This window comes from Pongo pygmaeus, chromosome 13, assembly GCF_028885625.2.
Source record: "Pongo pygmaeus isolate AG05252 chromosome 13, NHGRI_mPonPyg2-v2.0_pri, whole genome shotgun sequence".
Taxonomy (NCBI): Eukaryota; Metazoa; Chordata; class Mammalia; order Primates; family Hominidae; genus Pongo; species Pongo pygmaeus.
Window position 1 is genome coordinate 113,503,354 of NC_072386.2, and position 18,583 is coordinate 113,521,936.

General features: G+C 37.3%; 1 protein-coding gene across 4 annotated transcripts in view; it reads right to left on the minus strand.

The window, feature by feature from the left end:
- Window positions 1-1,914: 1,914 nt before the first annotated feature.
- Window positions 1,915-18,583, minus strand: part of RC3H2 (ring finger and CCCH-type domains 2) — a 56,250-nt gene continuing 39,581 nt past the window's right edge. For 2 of the 4 annotated variants that reach the window (XM_054501418.2, XM_054501423.2), the window contains 11 exons: window positions 15,195-15,409; window positions 13,955-14,388; window positions 13,214-13,384; window positions 11,026-11,172; window positions 10,473-10,686; window positions 9,818-9,902; window positions 9,475-9,556; window positions 9,241-9,375; window positions 8,572-8,685; window positions 8,324-8,472; window positions 1,915-7,182 (listed from right to left, as the gene is read on the minus strand). In XM_054501418.2, the coding sequence (XP_054357393.1) occupies window positions 6,987-7,182; window positions 8,324-8,472; window positions 8,572-8,685; window positions 9,241-9,375; window positions 9,475-9,556; window positions 9,818-9,902; window positions 10,473-10,686; window positions 11,026-11,172; window positions 13,214-13,384; window positions 13,955-14,388; window positions 15,195-15,409 (1,942 nt within the window). In that variant the 3' untranslated portion in view covers window positions 1,915-6,986. The remainder of the gene's footprint in view (window positions 7,183-8,323; window positions 8,473-8,571; window positions 8,686-9,240; window positions 9,376-9,474; window positions 9,557-9,817; window positions 9,903-10,472; window positions 10,687-11,025; window positions 11,173-13,213; window positions 13,385-13,954; window positions 14,389-15,194; window positions 15,410-18,583) is intronic. The other 2 variants (XM_054501421.2, XM_054501420.2) reach the window with 2 other exon arrangements.

The window sequence follows — 18,583 nt, forward strand, 5'->3', positions numbered from 1 at the left end:
AAATAAAATCTCCCTGGAATTTCATTTCCTTAAGTTTCCTCTCCCTTACCTGGATCACCCATCATGGTTTTTCACCCTCTTCCTCCTTCCTGATCCCTGTTGTCACATACTTCAGGATGTATATAACATGTTTTACAAATATTGGACTGTTCTCAGCAAAGGGGTCTGGGATTTTAAGCCAAATTTAATCCCCTATATTGATTGGGTAGATGTCCAACAGACTTCCTACACTACAAATCCTGTCAATTGCTGTCTCCTACTTTTTAAATCCATCTTTTTTTCCTCCATCCCAGCTTGGCCATGCTCTCAATACTTCTTACCTAGATTGCTGACCTGGCCTCCCTGCTGGTCTATCTCCAGCTTTACCTTTCACCCCATGGCTAAAGGGATCTTTCTAAAATCCCAAGTTGTTTAGATTATACAACTTGTCTCTTTAGAATGGTATTTGCTGTCCTTCATGGAAGTCCCTACCTACCTCCTCTGTGACCTTGGGCAAAATCTCTAAGATCTCTGCCTCAGTTTTATGGTCCTAAGTCTTGATATATTATTGTACTTACAACTGTTTCTAGAAAATATTAAGTGCTCTAAGAGTTGGCTATTTATATTAGTCACTGAAGCACCATTCCTTAAACACCTCTTCCATTGTAACACTTACGGTCAATGTAAGTTCCAATCACCATCACCACCACCAACCACCTCGAGAGGTAGAAAAGAGGCAGACAAATCAGAATTCTGATTCTACTACTTTGTAGTTACAACATCTGGGCAAGATATGTAACATCTCAAACATAAGATATGGGTTATAACATCTAAAGTAAAGGACAGTAGTTCGTTTTTTTTTGAGACGGAGTCTCACTGTCACCCAGGCTGGATTGCAGCGGCGCTATCTCGGCTCACTGCAAGCTCTGCCTCCCGGCTTCACGCCATTCTCCTGCCCCACTCTCCCGAGTAGCTGGGACTACAGGCATCCGCCACCATGCCCGGCTAATTTTTTGTATTTTTAGTAGAGACGGGGTTTCATCGTGTTAGCCACGATGGTCTCAATCTCCTGACCTCATGATCCGGCCACCTTGGCCTCCCAAAGTGCTGGGATTACAAACGTGAACCACTGCGCCTGGCCTGTTTTTTCCTCTTTTCTATCCAAGATAGTACTTCAAGGAATGATAGTTCAAGATTGAGTGTGTTGTTGTGACGGTAGAGTTGGAACTCAGGGTGCTTCCTCTACTTATCTCTGCTTGGTGCGATGTTATGTAGCTAAAAGTCTAGCCGGAGGTCATTTTACAGAGAAGTACTTCCTTTTGCTCACCACTACCACTAACCCCATAATTTCCTTTTGGAGTTTCCCTACACCCTACATTAGAACAATAGCTCACTGAATTATTCTAATTTGTCTTCTGATTTTCCATACTGTGATTCTCTAGAGAAGAAACTCATGTTTCATGGACCTTTAACCTTACTGAACAGCACAGACACGGGCTTAAAATATATCAGCTGAATGAATGAATAAAACCACTTGAGGCCCAATGAAAATGGTGTCTAGATCCACCCAAGCCATTCTCCTGAGGTCCACAGAATTGTCTTCAAACTTCTATGATACATTGCTTTGTATTAGTTATGCATCTGTCCTACTTTCTCCACTAGATGGTAAACTCAGTACTATCTACATCCTCATCTCCCACACAGAAAGTGCTATGTGTTGAATAAAGGAAGTGACTTGACAGAATTAAGGTATATCTCAACCTCCTTGGGTCTATTCATTTCTTTCAAATCCTTTCTTATGATATATAGATGAGGCACATAATCATTTAAATCTCAAGGAGTGGCCTGGTAGCTCTGTTAAGCCAAAAACTACGCCGAGAAAATCTAGATAACTAAAATATACCATAAACTTAATATTGACATTAAACAAACAACTTTTAAGGTGGACAAATAATTTTATTTTGTGCATGCAAATACATGTCAAGTACTGCAAACTTTTTCCATCAATTTTCTCTCAAACACTGAAAATCATGATGCTCTATTTTGTGAACAGCCAAAGCTAATATCTCTTCACTTCAGTGCTACAGCAAAAACACACAGAATTCACTCTTTGCTATTCACTATCATCACAACCCTCATTGTTCCATCTCTGCCCTCCCCCCATATACAGGCCTTATAAATCCTAGTCTTCCCCCATTTAATCCTATTCCTATAGCACAAAGGGAAACATTACAATTTGGAAATTCAAATTGAAATAAATGGAATAGAATTTATTCCCATATATATTCCCCATTTCATTGTACAGAATTATTTTAAATTATAGTTTTAAATAGAAGCTGAGTATATGCCTTAAAAATGAGCATTAAATCCATCTTAGAGATGGTGCCTGCTTTTTTACATGATGGGTGTACACCATCTTTAATTTCATTTACATTTCAATCGAACAATAGATTTGCAAAGAAAATGTCTAATACAGACGTAAAAATATTCACACTAGAGCTTCACAATCGGTTGTACAATTGACAAACAGGCCTCTTTTCCCAAACTTTCCAGCTAAGCAAATTTATAAAATGTAATCAATGCAACAAGAAAAACATTTCTCTTTCACTTCCAGGGAAAAGAATATGCAATAAACAGTATAAATGCAGACAGCAGTTGCTGCAAGCTAACCACGATACTCCCAAGTGGCTGTACAGTGGATATGTGCAGTACAAATAAAAGCCACATGTGTTGTATCACAACTACAGTATAATTGTTTGCCCAGCTAAGAGAATGCATGCACTTCCATGCCTTGGGTTATAAAGTGAGGCCTAATTCTTGACAGGTTGATGGAATATGTGCAAATGACCTTGGCTTTTGGCAGTACTAAGTGCAGCCAGTGTCTGTGTTCCACTGGTTTGGGAATATTTTAAAAATTTTATTAAAAAAAAGAAAAAACTGCCAATTTTAGACTAGAAGAGAATAACTGCTCTTGGAGTAAAAATAAGACTCCACTCAAATGTGGGGTGTTTTGATCTGTGGCCTTGACGCCTTGTATTCCCTTGCCAGCAAAGGGATACAAGGAAGACGCTAGTATAAAGACATTACTAGCAAACTTATCCAATTTATCCAGGAAATGGGATACTCCTTGAGCATGTTCTTTTGTGTTCTGCTTGCAGAAGGGGTCCTTATGTAGAAGGAGTTACAGTAAGTGATCCCATCAAGCCTCTTCATTCACTAAAACAAAAGTTAAGTTCTTCCAGGAAACCAATGCATAGTTGCAATGCAACTTTTCCCTTTAATGCTTAGTTATCAATACTGGTGACAGTCTGCTCCGAAAATGACTCAAAGAAGATAGGGAAGAAATACTCAGATTCAAAGGTGAAATCACATGCTGAATCTGATTGTTATAAATTCCACCCCTGTTAACAAGACAACATAGGCTTTAATGTCTAAAATCCAAAAGCAAACTAGATGGTTTTTAAAATAATTTTTCAAATGTTTAAATGATCCCATTTGAAATTCCCACAAATTGCTGTGCATCCTGTAATTTTCTCAAGGCAGCATATAAAATTGGGATGTGCTTTATATACTTAACCTCAACTTGAAATCTGAAAGAAAGTGACTAGATCCATACAAATGGAAAATTTCAGTTCTTGTATAGGAAATTTCTTTTATTATCCTCTTACTAGAATAAATAGCTAAGATGGGAAAGAAAAATCAGTGCCACTGGCCTAATGAACTCTCTTTTTTTGAAAATTACAATGCACAACTTTCATGTATGACACTGGTTTATCACATGGCATTGAAAATAAGACATGGCAGCAAAGGCAAGGGAATCTGCTTTGTTCAGGTACCAACTAGAAAAAATATATATGTAACTTCCTCTGAATTCATAAAATGAAATGAAACCACAAAAAAACTGATGCTACAACCACAGTAACTGAATGCGGCACATGGACTTCAGAATGGAACTTAGAAATCAAAAAACAAAAACACAAAAAATGAAAGAAAATAACCACCACTTTCCTGCTTTCCAGACCTCAGACTATTTTTTCTGATTAGACAATAGGTAACATATGCAGTTTGGTTACCCACATTACACGTTTCCTCTCTTGTTGCTTTGTATCCTTTGATTCTAAATTTGTACATCACATCTTGTTGGTAAAAAGGCCAAATGACGGGAAATGTCTCAATTTTAAAAAGTCATATCCTAGGTCTGATTTGTAACATTTTCCTCGATGATATCAGTAGGTACCATTCTGAAGAAGGATCAGATGAACTGCCCTTTCTTCGAAAGCGGCAGAGAACCAATGGCTTTACTTCACATTAAGCCCACCATGACAGACAGAAGGTGACCACTACATAGAGAATGGATGCAACACAGAATAATCTCAACACAGAAACAATTCCTATGTTGTTAGTGAAAAAGAGAGTAAGTTTTTAAGAACAGGGAGTTATTGTTTTATGGGATCACCTGCTGCAAGACAAGCATTATTTTAATATAAATGTTCTGAGACATACCAATAAGGTTGGCAGGTATATACATATACTGATGCAAATGTAATTTCACTGGACAAGTAGGCAAACATCTAAGCAGTTTATCCCAACCCCCTCCAGCAGAGCACAACCAAGTTTCAAAATTTCAATTTTAAAATTAAAAAGATAAGGTTAAATACACAAGATCAATTTATGTAGTATATATTCACCCTCAGAACGTGCTGAAGATGTTTTGTGTAGTTCTGTTGCACAGAGGGTTCTTTCCCTGAGGGCACATAAGGAGCTCTCAAACTGTTAATAGGTCTCTATTTTGTAACAAAATAGCAATTTTAAAATCTTAAAAAAAAATACATTACCTTCAACATGGAAGATCTCACTATTAAATATCCATGAAATAGACAGACTGGTTTGCATATCCTTTTTGGAATTACAAACAGCAAATAAAGTACATTGGAAGCATTTCAAATGTAATAAGCACATATTTATAGAAAGGTTCTGATATAAATTATATAACAATCATGTTCCTGTAATATTCTAGGCTAATTTATAATGTCAGAAATAAGTTAATGTAACATGGTTTAAAACCCTTGTTCCTATTCATTTCAGGTTACAGAGTGAAATAAATAAAATGTCTTCATAGGAATGGGGAGCACTGGCCATGGCAAAAAAGGTACAGTACTAACCAAAGGAAACTAAGTCAAGGCTACTGTGCTGTTGTTATGCTACAAACAAACATCTTCATACATCTGAGTATTAAATAAATGTGTAAGATCTTCCATACTGACACCAGAATATCAAAACTACCCCTTTGTTTCTCAGGTATATTTACAACTTATCAGTCACCTTATGAGCATGTTCATTAAGACAGGTATCAAACACCAGTATTTACTCATTCTAATCAAGAAATTTCAGGGAAATGTCGACCCTCCCGCCCCTGGAAATGTGCACAAAACTTTTTATCAAAATCTTATCTGATACAATGCTGTGGTTTTGTAAAACAACTAAATAGCTCAGACGACCAATAACATGATCCTGTTTAAGCATCTTGCTAGCAGGAAAAGCCCTTACATACAGTACACCTGGTGAAAGATCAGCTTGGCTTAAAATATTCCAGTACAATTTTCAGAGTAAACAACTTCACAGAAGTTAATTAAAAAAATAATAATAAACGTCAAACTAATCTTAAAGAAACAAAAGAAAAACAGATAGATAAACTATAGGTAAAGATCACCAGGAAGGAATGCCCAGCTTTTCTTTTCAAATGTTGACTGAAATTTAGGTTTCAATACAATACCTCCCACAAATCTGAGGCATGACTTGTTGAACACATTTTCAGATGCCAAGTCAAAACCATTTCAGTCACATTTTAGCAAGGCAGAAATTATTCATGTTCTTAAGTATGAATAAATGTTAGCCACTGTTCTACTATTACATGGTTCATAGTCTTATCAACCTAACAGTCAAAAAACAAGAAAAACTAAACCCCAACATGAAGTAACAATAAACAATATTTAACCAAGATAATGCAATGAACATCCAAATTAATTAGTTTAAATTAAAAACCCAGCAATACCATCTTGTTAGTCAGTGCAAACGCTACATACAGGGTTTTCTCAAGAAAGCTGAAAGCACCTGATTCTTTTGCCAAGTCATCAGATTCAATAATGTACAGGCTTAAATCTGCATTTTAAAAAACTGCCATTACATTAGTGCATAATTTATCAAAATTGTAAAAACGATTCTGCATAACTTAGGAGAATTTAATATCTAGTACATCAGCTGAAAGACTTAGGCACTTGGTTATATTTTTAATTAATTACTTCAACAAGTAGCCTGTGTATAAATATTAACAGAGCAGAAACTACTCTTGAAAAATGGAAAATTAAAAAAAAATTATATGCTACAGATAAAAGCACTGCACCACACTCCTACATATAATGCAGTAAAGAAAGCTAGTATATAACCCTGTAAAATTCTATGGTAAGAACATCTAACTCCACTCTTCAAAATTAAAAAAAGAAAAAGAAATCCATGCAAAGTTCCATGAAAAAGATAAATAAAGCAGCTGGAATGAGATGGAAACTTCTCTCAGTGAAACATAAAATAGAAATAAATAAGTTAACTAAGTCTACTTTCACTAGATGTATCATTGTAGGATCCTGCTAGTTTAATAACTGAGTTGTTAATTTTCTATAGAAGCCATTTAAAATAGGAAATGGCTCAGTTACTGCACCGGATTGCTACAAACTCATAAAAAGCTGCTTGAAGCTTAAGTTAAATGTTGTCCAAATTCCAATCATTTCTGGAAAGTGAACATGTTACCCTAGTAAAGTAAATTTTCTTTTTTTTTTTTTTCATAATGCTAATGCAAGAGGGCTTGAAGTATCAAAGAGTCCACAGGAAATGGATGCCCCCAGTAATATCTTTTTTTAAAAAAAATATACATTATATAATATATATTATATATATAAAAAGCTAGTGTAAATGCTTCCATGGTGTGGTCACAAATTTGAAAGATGAACCTCCTTTCAGCTGTTAACCATCTTCCCATTTGCAACAGGTTTTAAAAAGTCGTTTTTATCTTCAGACATAACATGAGTTTTCAGAATGAGGTTGCCAACACTGACAGATGTGGTGATGGGGAGGCAACTTGCATTGCTAATAGACACTGGGAGTGGCTGGCTAAAGCAAGAAGTTACCGGCAGAATTGTTTTTTGCTCCTCCCTGAGAAAAAAGAAATGACATTAAAAACAAATTAGCTTTAAGTGAAAACTGTTAAGGGTAACTATACATATTTAATGAAAGCTACAACAAACTTTAGGAGTCTCTAGCAAAGACATGTCTTTATCACTAGAAGTATCAGAAGTAACTAGAAAAGTCCTATTTTCCTTTTTTTTGAGACAGAGTCTCCCTCCATCACTCAGGTGGGAGTGCAGTGGCATGATCTCGGCTCAATGCAACCTCCGCCTCCTGTATTCAAGCAATTCTCTTGCCTCAGCCTCCCAAGTAGCTGGGATTACAGGCGTGAGCCACCACTCCTGGCTTGAAAAGTCCTATTTTCCAAAAGTTATGCTAAAAATTAAAATACTAGTTAGTTTAAGGCCATACAAACTACCACGTTGAAGATTAAGCTCATATTTTTGGCAGTAATTATTCAAAATGGCAGTATTATAGCCAAGAAAATATACATCTATCTATCTATCTATAGACAGATAGATAGATAGATAGATAGATAGATATTTTGAGATGAAGTCTCAGTCTGTCGCCCAGGCTGGAGTGCAGTGTCACGATCTTGGCTCACTGTCTCCGCCTCCCAGGTTCAAGCAATTCTCCTGCCTCAGCCTCCCAAGCAGCTGAGACTACAGGTGCCCGCCACTATGCCCAGCTAATTTTTTTGTATTTTTGTAGAGACAGGGTTTCACTATGTTGGCCAGGCTGCTCTTGAACTCCTGACCTTGTGATCCACCCACCTCAGCCTTCCAAAGTGCTGGGATTACAGCCATGAGCCACTGCGCCCAGCCTAGCAAGAAAATCTTAACATGATTTTCAAAAAGAGAAGCCATTAATCTAGGTTTTCATTCTCCATTTTGTAGTCTAGAAATTTGGCAACCAGATTAAAGAAGCATAACCTGATACTGGAACAAAGATTTAACTTTATCTCAACAAAAAGCAAGTTTCAGGCTACCAAAATGGATTGCTTTGTTAGTTCAATTTTACTTTTTCTTCCCTAAAAATCCAGACTGACCAAATCATTGCCCATATAAGGTCTTCCCCTCACAGCATAAAGCCAAAAATGAATTTCACATTTTTTTCTCTTTATTATATCCTATGCCCACTGTTTATGAATTTTCTGTCTAACACTCACAGAATCACATGGTCTTCACCTAAACTCTGTTTCTTCTGCTTTGGTGGCTCCTTTTGGTGCTGCTGTACTGGATGCCCATTTTCCACTGCCGTTCCATTTAGCAACTGATCATTTTGAGAACTGATACCAAGCTGTATGTCCAGGATCTCCTAAGAAAATAAAATGTTAATCCTTCAGTATGAAAGTATTTTATACTTTTAAATTTTCAATCAAACAAAGCCTCTCAATTATCTAATTGTGGCACTTACTTCAATTGGTTCACTTTGTCCATCAGGTTCATCAGTATCAAGTGCTGAAAGCTCTAACTCGATGTCCCTATCAGGTTTAGTATCTGTTGCATCTTCTGTATAATCACTCTGTAACTAAGAAAAATACTGATTTTATACCTGTGGAACCTGGGGCTTCCCTTTTAAATCAAAATAAAAAATCCCAATGATCAGCCAGGCACGGGGCTCACATCTGTAATCCTAGAACTTTGGGAAGGTGAGGCGAGCAGATCACTTGAGTTCAGGAGTTCAAGACCAGCTTAGCCAACATGGTGAAACCCTGTCTCTACTAAAAATACAAAAATTAGCTGGGCATGGTGGTAGGTGCCTGTAATCCCAGCTACTCGGGAGGCTGAGGCAAGAGAATCGCTTGAACCTGAGAGCCAGAGGCTGCAGTGAGCCAAGATCGTGCCATTGCACTCCAGGCGATAGAGCAAGATTCCATTTCAAAAAAAAAAATCCCGATGATCTAGTTAAAGAATTATTTAAGAAATCTGGGAATACAATTTTATTTCTGTTAGAAGTTTTAAAAGCAATCGATCATCCATCAGAGATAGGCACACCAAAATGCACTCAGTAATGGTATAACCAAGATGCAGCAGCAGAAAACAAATACATTAAGCATGAAGCCAAAAGGTTCAGTTTCTTTACCTCTCCATTTCTTAGTTCAATTTCCTTGCTTAAAAGGTTTAAGGTAAGGTGACGGCCTTCATCCAGGGAATTCCACTTCTGTTGCATGGCCAAAGCATTGGCCTCTCTCTGAAGAAGTAATGAGTTGCTCTTGGCCTATACGAGGAGGGGAAAAAAAGAAAAGTTAGCTTCCAACTATAGCTTTCAACTGTCATTCTATTTTTCAAAAATTCATAGCTGAGTTACAGAGCCTACCTGCTGAAGTTCAAGGCTCAAAAGGTCCCCAGTACTGGAATGCTTTCTATGACCAGATAAATCAGTAACAATGAATCTGTCCCTTTAAAGAGAAATATGTTTACTGTAATAAAAGTGAAGTGAATGAAGCAACAAAAGCAGTAATAACCATATGTTTTATGTGACAGATCAACCCTGAAAACTTCAGTCATCATTCCAAATTTAAATGCAAATATTTTTCAGAAATTTGTTACATAGCTCAGACAAGCAAAGCACATTTCATGAACCGGGGGTAGGATGTGTACTCTTAAGATACATACAAGTCTGAGAATGGAGAATCATATAGAATTAAGAAAAACGTTACCTTTCAATATAGTGTGCTGATGATGTGGCCTCGTTGCCATATGAACTCCACCTTGAATCAACAGCATTGACATAAGGGACATAATCTACAGACATGTAGAATGAAACAATGGTCAAAAAAGTGAAAAATCAGTGTACTGAGGTGAATGTATACTTCTCAAAATAGATCTGTATTTTATCCCACTAGCCATATGATGCTGGTTAAACCACCTAATTCTGAGTTTCCCATGGTTGTTAAATGGAGGGAAATGTTTTCCATCTCACAAGTTGGGGATTAAAAAGCATAGTGCTTAGGACGGGCACAGTGGCTCACACATGTAATCCCAGCACTTTGGGAGGCTGAGGCAGGTGGATCACATGAGGCCAGGAGTTCCAGACCAGCTTGGCCAACACGGCAAAACTAAAATATAAAATACTCTCTACTAAAAATACAAAAATTAGCCAGGCATGGTGGTGCATGTCTGTAATCCCAGCTACCTGGGAGGCTGAGGCAGAAGAATCGCTTGAACCCCGGACAGAGGTTGCAGTGAGCCGAGATCACACCACTGCACTCCAGTCTGGGCAACAGAGTGAGACTCTGTCTCAATTTAAAAAAATAAAAAAAAAACGCATAGTGCTTAGAACATATCAGGCTAGGTATTATCTAAGTGGATTACCTGATACACTGATGGGCTTAGTCGCACTTCCTTGGGAAGCAGTGGCCTGGACAGGATCTGTGGTATGGTAACCTGTACGGGAAGATCTGGAAATCGCACCCCATTTTGAGATGATGGGTCCATCACTAAAGGGAATTATTGGATCTTCTTCTTTTGTCCTTCTCTGGGTTTCAAATAAATGTACTCTTCTCTTAACATCACCACTATCCAGGTCCTATGTAAACCAAAGAAAATCAATAAAAGGACTGCTGGCAATTACTTCAGCTAGTAAATATATGCTATCAAAAGACATGTAATTAGATTTTTTGGTTAATTTAAAACTAGCTCTAGACTCAATGATAATCCAACAAACTACCATTAAACCACCAAACAATGTTCAAATAATTTAAATATTAAATATAATTTATTTGACTTACCTAAATATAACCCCGCTGCTACCAATGAGTTATAAGGCAACAATATGAACGAATGAATAGAAAACATTCATTCTATAACATGAGTGAACATGCATCATCTCTCACCTCCAACCCCTGCAACCCCAGCAAAATCATACCATTAACACAGCATTTGAATTAGCAATTACATCTTTGGGCTCTGAATCAATGGCATTTATACAGGAGCCTATGGTGCCACAAGACCAGGGAGAATAATGGGAAAGATGATCTTCTTCAAATTTTGTACCACTCACACTCTCTGAGAACTGGTTAAAAAAAAAATAAATAAATAAAGCCAATTAGTAAGAAGCTTAAATTTACAAGCTTGTAACTAATATAAAGTAACTATTATAGAATTCAGAGGACTTCATAGCAAACAATTATACTTTTTCAATAACTAATATAAAAAACTGTAATAAGCAACGAATGGTATTTTTACAATAGAAAATGGCATGCTTTCCCTTTTCACTTTGTCCTTTAAGTGCTCATATGGAACATTTGACTAATACTATCAAAACCAATTAACAAATATTTATAGTATGCTACTAACATGGTATGGGGTACTCCAAGAAAAAAAAAAAAGTAAGAGAAAACAAATACATAGATACACACAGAGATCACAGTCCATATCCTAAGGGAGTTTATAATTTTCTTTTTTCTTTTGAGACAGGGTCTCACTCCCACCGCCCAGGCTAACATGCAGTGGGGTGATCACAGCTCACTGCAGCCTCGACTTCCCAGGCTCAGGTGATTTTCCCAGCTCAGCTTCCCAAGTAGCTGGGACTATAAGCACACGCCACTATGCCCAGACAATTTTTTGTATTTTTAGTAGAGATGAAGTTTTGCCATATTGCCTAGGCTGGTATCAAACTCCTGGGCTCAAGCAATCCACCCACTTTGATCTTCCAAAGTGCTTGGATTATAGGCATGAGCCACTACACCAAGCTGAGTTTATAATTTTCTTGAGAAAAAGAACAACATGTGCAAATAAGGGAATATAACTGATAAATTATGCAGTATCAAATAAAGAACAAAAGGAATTCAAAGAAGGCTCTGGAGACAAAGGGGAAATGAATAAATTTTAAAGGGACTGTGAATAAGGAATACTTATAGGACCAGAATACTGAAGTTATAAGAATCATTAAATCTAGTTTACTAATTATTCAGATAAAAAAACTCAACAGCAAAAAAGTTAAAAAACTTTTCTCAAGTCGAACTCAGCAGATCTGAGTCTCAGGGAAATACTCATTTCCTGAAGTATAATTGTATATCAAAAAAGAAAATGCAAGTGGCATCTAGCAAGCAAGTGGCAGCTCTGTCACTCTGTTGTCAAAGTATTTCCCTGCTTTGAAGAAGTCTAAGTTTGACAAGACCAAGTTGGATCTAGTTTAAAAATTCAATGCTTTATTGAAATATTTATGGGTTAAAAAATATAATGCCTCGGATTACTTCAAAACAATCCAGGGGGAAGAGGGGATACAAATAAGACAGTACTGACTGAGTTGATAACTGTGGAACCTGGGTGTTGGGTACATGGAGTTTATCATATTATTCTCTCTATACTTGTATATGTTTGAAATTTTTTATAATGAAAAGATTTAAAAATTTTTAATATCAAAACTTCTGGGGATGGGGAATAAACCAGAAGAAACTTTAAAAAGAAATTAATGGTTTTCTCTAAATATAACAGTACTGAAAACACCAGATTAAATTAAAATCATCCTGGTACACAAACTTGTTTTGTAATGCCAAGAACAAATATTAGCAGTGATGTAAAGAGCATAAATAATACTGTAGGTATTTCTGCATTTCTTGTTAAGTAGGGAAGAAATACCTCAGACAGCCCAGGATTCATATCCCAGCTATTTACAGCTGAAAGATCTTGGGCAAATTACCTAACTTCTGTAAGATTCCTACCCTGTAAAATATGGAAAATACCTGCCCCCTAAGGTTTTTGTGAGAATTAAATAAAATAGCTTTATGCAAATGCTTATTTAGTACAGCGCTGGCATGAGTAGGTGCTCAATAAATGATAGATATAAATCACACTATTAATAAAAAACCATAAAATAATTATACTACAGGAAAGATTTTGAATTCTTGGTAAAGGACTATGCCTTAACGGTCTTCAGAGTTTCATAACACCTAGCCGTAGTACATATATATTCAGTGTTTATTGAACTAAACTTAATTGCACACCAAACCACTGCAAAATATCCAACATAGCTATTCCTGGTTTGAATCAGCAATTTGAAGTCAGCTGTTTGACCTATCCCTGCAACATTAAGTAATTAAAACCTTTCTTACATCCGCACGAAAGTCTACACTGAACAGAGGAGAAGGTGGTGTTGGTGACTGTGTTGCCACAGGAAGAGTTGAAGAGACAAGAGGTGCTTTCTGAGTGTGGTACTGTGCCCACTGATCTGGCTTTCTTCTTATCTGCTCCTCGCAACTGGTCTTCAAATGACCACAAGGTTCCTAATGGGGGATAAAAGAAACAATCTTAATCATCTAGGGAGTGGTGAATAAATTTAACTGTGTGAAAATGATGTAAACAGTTTATGATATTGTTGGGATAAAAAAAAATACAGCAGGGAAAGTCACCCTAGTCTATTCTCCATACACTTAAAATAAAAAGGTTAATATTTATTCAACTGATGTTAAAAGCAGAATCTGAGCACTCACTTTTCTTGTTTAGGAAAGTCATTTGTATGTATGTGGTGATACTGAAAAAAGGTCCTAACCTTGTATTTTTAAGATTTCTTTCTACTTTCCCAACAATTTCCTATCCAAATATAACATTTATTGAGCATTAACATGTATGAGGCCCAGTTCTAAGAGGTTTGATTTTCTGATTTAATTCTCACAACAGCCTTATGAGGTAGGTACTACTATTATTTCCATCAAATGAATGAAAGAACTGAGGCATAGGGAGGTCAAGTAACTTCCTTAAGTCACACAATTAGTAAGTGGAGGATATATACCTGGGTGGTTTGACTCCAGACATTGGGCAGTTAATGAGTACATTATAGTAGCATCTTCACTTACCCTTGGTAAAGGCACAGTTGTCCTTGGCTCACTTGGTGGCTGACAAGCCACCGAATAATATCCATCTAATGAGTTATATCTTTCCCGCAAAGATGTCTGATAGACAGATGAATGCATCACATCCATTGGAGGTAAAGAATTGCTTCTAATAATGTCATCTCGTTGGTACATAGGTGGGCGCCAGATGCGCCTGCTGTCGTACACAGGAGCATACATTCCAGAAGGTACTGGAGGAACTGGTCCATACGGCTGCGGAGGAGGAGGCTGGTAAGGAGAAGAATTCATTCGATCTCGAGGGGAAAATGTACTGTAATGATCGGCATATGGCATGGAAGCAGGTGGGAGGGAGGACTCTGGAACATTATTGGACCTCACAAAGCGAGGAACACAGGGAGCCACACCAGCTGGTACCGTTGGAGGTGGTGGATAGTATCCTTGAAAATTGGAAAGAGGAATATTTAATGTAATCTTAGTACAATCCAACATTTTATAATGGCTTAAATCTAAGGCAGCCCTTAATGTAGGAAAATATAATAAGCTTTGAACCTTACCTTACCCTGCTTTATAAAGCTTTATACCCTGGCTTTTTTTTTTTTTTTTTTGGTAGAGACAGGGTCTTGCAATGATGCCCAGGCTGGTCTCAAACTCCTGGGCTCAAGTGATTCTCCTGGGCCTCCCAAAGTGCTGGGATTACAGGTGTGAGCTACCACACCTGACCACAAGCTACATATTTTCAAGATACCACTATATGAAAATCATTAACATTCAATACTTTGCTAAAGTGTTCCTTAAAACACACAACAGAGCTATTAACATATGGCTGGTAAATATCCTTCTAGGGCATCTATTGCCACTGGTTTTGGATTAGTCAGTTACATCATTGATTTTTATTAACTTTTTTGGGAGCAGACGTTAAAGACCTCTTTCAAAATCTATGTAAGTTGTTCACTCTCTTTCCAAAATTGTACATAAGCATACATAAATAAAACACTTTTTTACATCATTTCAGGGGACTTACAGAAAACCCCTAAAGTTCATTCCTGACCCTATTATATCTGATTTGTAGGAATGACAACCTTAAAGCTGTATTTAGAAGCACAGATCCTTGGGGAAGGAAAAAAACTTATGAGTCACATAGTCAAAAGGATTAATTTTTTAAATGTAGACATTCTAGAACTATTCATTTATCTAAGGAAAACAATGTTTCTTTTTTTTCTTAGAATTGTCTAAAATTACTCACCTGTCTGTGGGTACTGTGGGACTTCAAAGGGTATCTGAGTCCTTGGATCTTGAAAATACTGAATGTTTTCAGAATGTGGAGGATATACTGGTACTCTAGTTAGAAATGGGCTGGATTTTTGAGGCACAGAATTCAGCTCTGTTCCAACATTAGAGGGCCCAGCTGAGGTAGCTGCTACATTACTTACAGGAGTCTTGGGTGGAGAACCAATTTTACTGGAGAGAAAATTTAACAAAGGGCAAAGGATAAATCACTGTCTATGACTGTCCTTCTTAGTAGAAATTTTTAATAAAATTATATTCTGAAAACACTAATAGAAAACACTTCAGATATTGCCACATTGACAGATAAGGCAATGAATTTCACGGCCACCTTACACAGCTAATTTACATGATCATCATAACAGATGTCATATTCCTGTGTGGGCTACAGGGAATAAAAACTATTCCCAGATATTAACGTGACTCATTAGTCACCACTTACCCATTTTTTTTTTGTTTTTTGTTTTTTGTTTTTGAGACAGGGTGTCACTCTGTCACCCAGGCTGGAGTGCACTGACACAATCACAATAACAGCTCACCGCAGCCTTGACCTCCTGGGCTTAAGCAATCCTCCCACCTCAGCCTCCCAAGCAGATGGGACTACAAGTGCATGCCACCACACTCGGCTAATTTTTAATTTTTTTGTAGAGACGGGGTCTAGATTTGTTGCTCAGGAGGGTCTCAAATTCCTAGGCTCAGGCAATTCTCCCACCTTGGCCTCACAAAGTGCTGGCATTACAGGAATCAGCCACCGTGCCCGGCCATTACTCATTCTTTAAACAAACATTTTTCACTACTGAAGGTTAAAAAAAAAAAAAGAAAATTCTGTTCAACAAGTTCTCAACCGAAAAAATATAGTCCATTAGTAGAACTATTTGGGACAAAGAAAACAGACATGGTAAGAAAGAGTTGTTTTCTATGAGGAGTTAGATCAGCTGAAATATTAACTCCTTGAGGAAAGGCCACTTTTGTTTATTTTGATAACTCTTATATCCCCAGCACCTAAAACAGCTCCTGGAACAGAGTAGGCACTTGGTAAATATTTTTCAGACAAATAAAACAGTTCCTGGCATGCAGTAGGTACTCAGTAAATACCTGCTGGGTGAATGAAATGGTAACTGACTAAATTGAGGCAAAACACACCAATCTTTTACTATTATTATTTTTAACACAAAAGAATTTTCTTGGTTGAATCACTAAGTAATCAGCTCGAAAGGATCTTATGGCTTTCTTAACTCCTTTTAAGAAGTCAAATTTTGGCCAGGAACGGTGGCTCACACCTGTAATCCCAGCACTTTGGGAGGCCGAGGCGGGTGGATCAACTGAGGTTGGGAGTTCGCGACCAGCCTGACCAACATGGAGATACCCCGTCTCTACTAAAAATACAAAATTAGCCGGGTGTGGTGGTGCACGCCCATAATCCCAGCTACGTGGGAGGCTGAGGCAGGAGAATTGCTTGAACCCAGGAGGCAGAGGTTGTGGTGAGCCGAGAACGCGCCATTGCACTCCAGCCTGGGCAACAAGAGCGAAACTCCGTCTCAAAAAAAACAAAAAGAAAAAAATATATATATATATATATGGCCAAAGCTTAGTCAGCTGGACTTGTAACTATATTTATTTTGCGGATTATATTTGCTTGTTTTAGCCAAATTTTGACAGAGCTTTAGATATGTGATGACTGAAGAAAATGATCTTGTTAATTATGCAGGAACTCAATACATTGCATCTCAACCAGATTAGAGGGTTTTTTTCTCAAATTAGAACAATCATTTTAAAGGTAGGGTATAAAGAAAAAGGTATATGGGCTGCCTTTAAGCTTATCACAGATTAGTCTAGCAGATGTTTACTTCTATGTGTAACTGTATATTAAAATGTAAAAAATAACTAAGGAACTGTGGGTAATAATAGTAGGTACAAATGCAAGGGTTTAGAGTATAAAGATATTTTAGGACTGTGCTTATTCTTTACATAAAGTAAAATAGAGACAACAAGGAAAATGATTAGGATTTCCTTAAAACAATAACTAATATTTATCAAGTGGTTATTTGAGCCTATTCCAGGCACTGCTTTATATGAATTATCTGATCCCTCCATGTCAAAATGTCACATACCTAAAATTTGGATTAGTACTTTTGAAATGGTAAACTCATAGACTTATCAACAAAAAGGCAACAAGATCCATGATAAGGTCAGCATTTATTGCCTCATGAAATCATGCAAGCTATCTCAAAAACTGGAACTTATAGAAAAAGCTAATCCTTCAGTCACATCCTAGTGAGAATGAGATCATCACTATCCTAGATGACTTTCAGGATTCTAGGCTCTCCTCCATGGCAGCTTCGCTCACACCTTATTCATTTTGCCTGTGCTGCCTTCTCCATCCACAAGGCCCTTCCTTCCTTGCTATCCATACTTTTGGAAATAGCTCAGGTATCATCACTTCACCTCCAAGAAGCCATCCACAATACCTCTCATAGAATTATTCTTTTTCCTGTGTTCCAATAACAACTGGACAACTGTGTTCCAATAAAAATTTAGATTTATTTTTTAAAAGTCTTTACCAGCTGGGCGCAGTGGCTCACACCTGTAATCCCAGCCTTTTGGGAGGCCAAGGCGGGCGGGATCACTTGCGGTCAGGAGTTCTAGCCAGTCTGGCCAACATGGCGAAACCCCGTCTCTACTAAAAATACAAAAATTAGCCGGGCACGGTGGCGGGCACCTGTAATCCCAGCTACTTAGGAGGCTGAGGCAGGAGAATCACTTGAACCCAGCAGGTGGAGGTTGCAGTGAGCCGAGATCGCGCCACTGCACTCCACCTGGGTGACAGTGAGTGGAGACAGAGAGACTCCATCTCAAAAAAAAAAAAAAAAAAAAAAAGTTTTTACCCTAGTCTATTTTGTTAAAAATGGAGATATAGTTCATTATTTTAGGATGTACAATTCAGTAATTTTTAGTATATTCACAAGATTGTCCAATTATCACCACTATCTAATTCTGAAACATTTTCATCATCCCCAAGAGAAACCTGTACCCACTAGCATTCATTCCCCATTCCTGTCCCAGCCCTAACCCCCTAGAAACCATTAATCTACTTCCTGTCTCTATGAATTTGCCTATTCTGGACACTTAACATAAATGGAGCCATATAAATATGTGACCTTTTGTATCTGGCTTCTTTCATTTAGCACAATGTTTAAAGGTTCATCCATATTGTAGCACATAATAGTACTTCATTTCCTTTTTATGGCTGAATTTTCCATTGTATGGATATAAAACAGTTTTACAACATTATTTTGCCAAAACTCTTCAAAAGCTTATTTCCTAAACATGTATACATAAGGTCTCCAT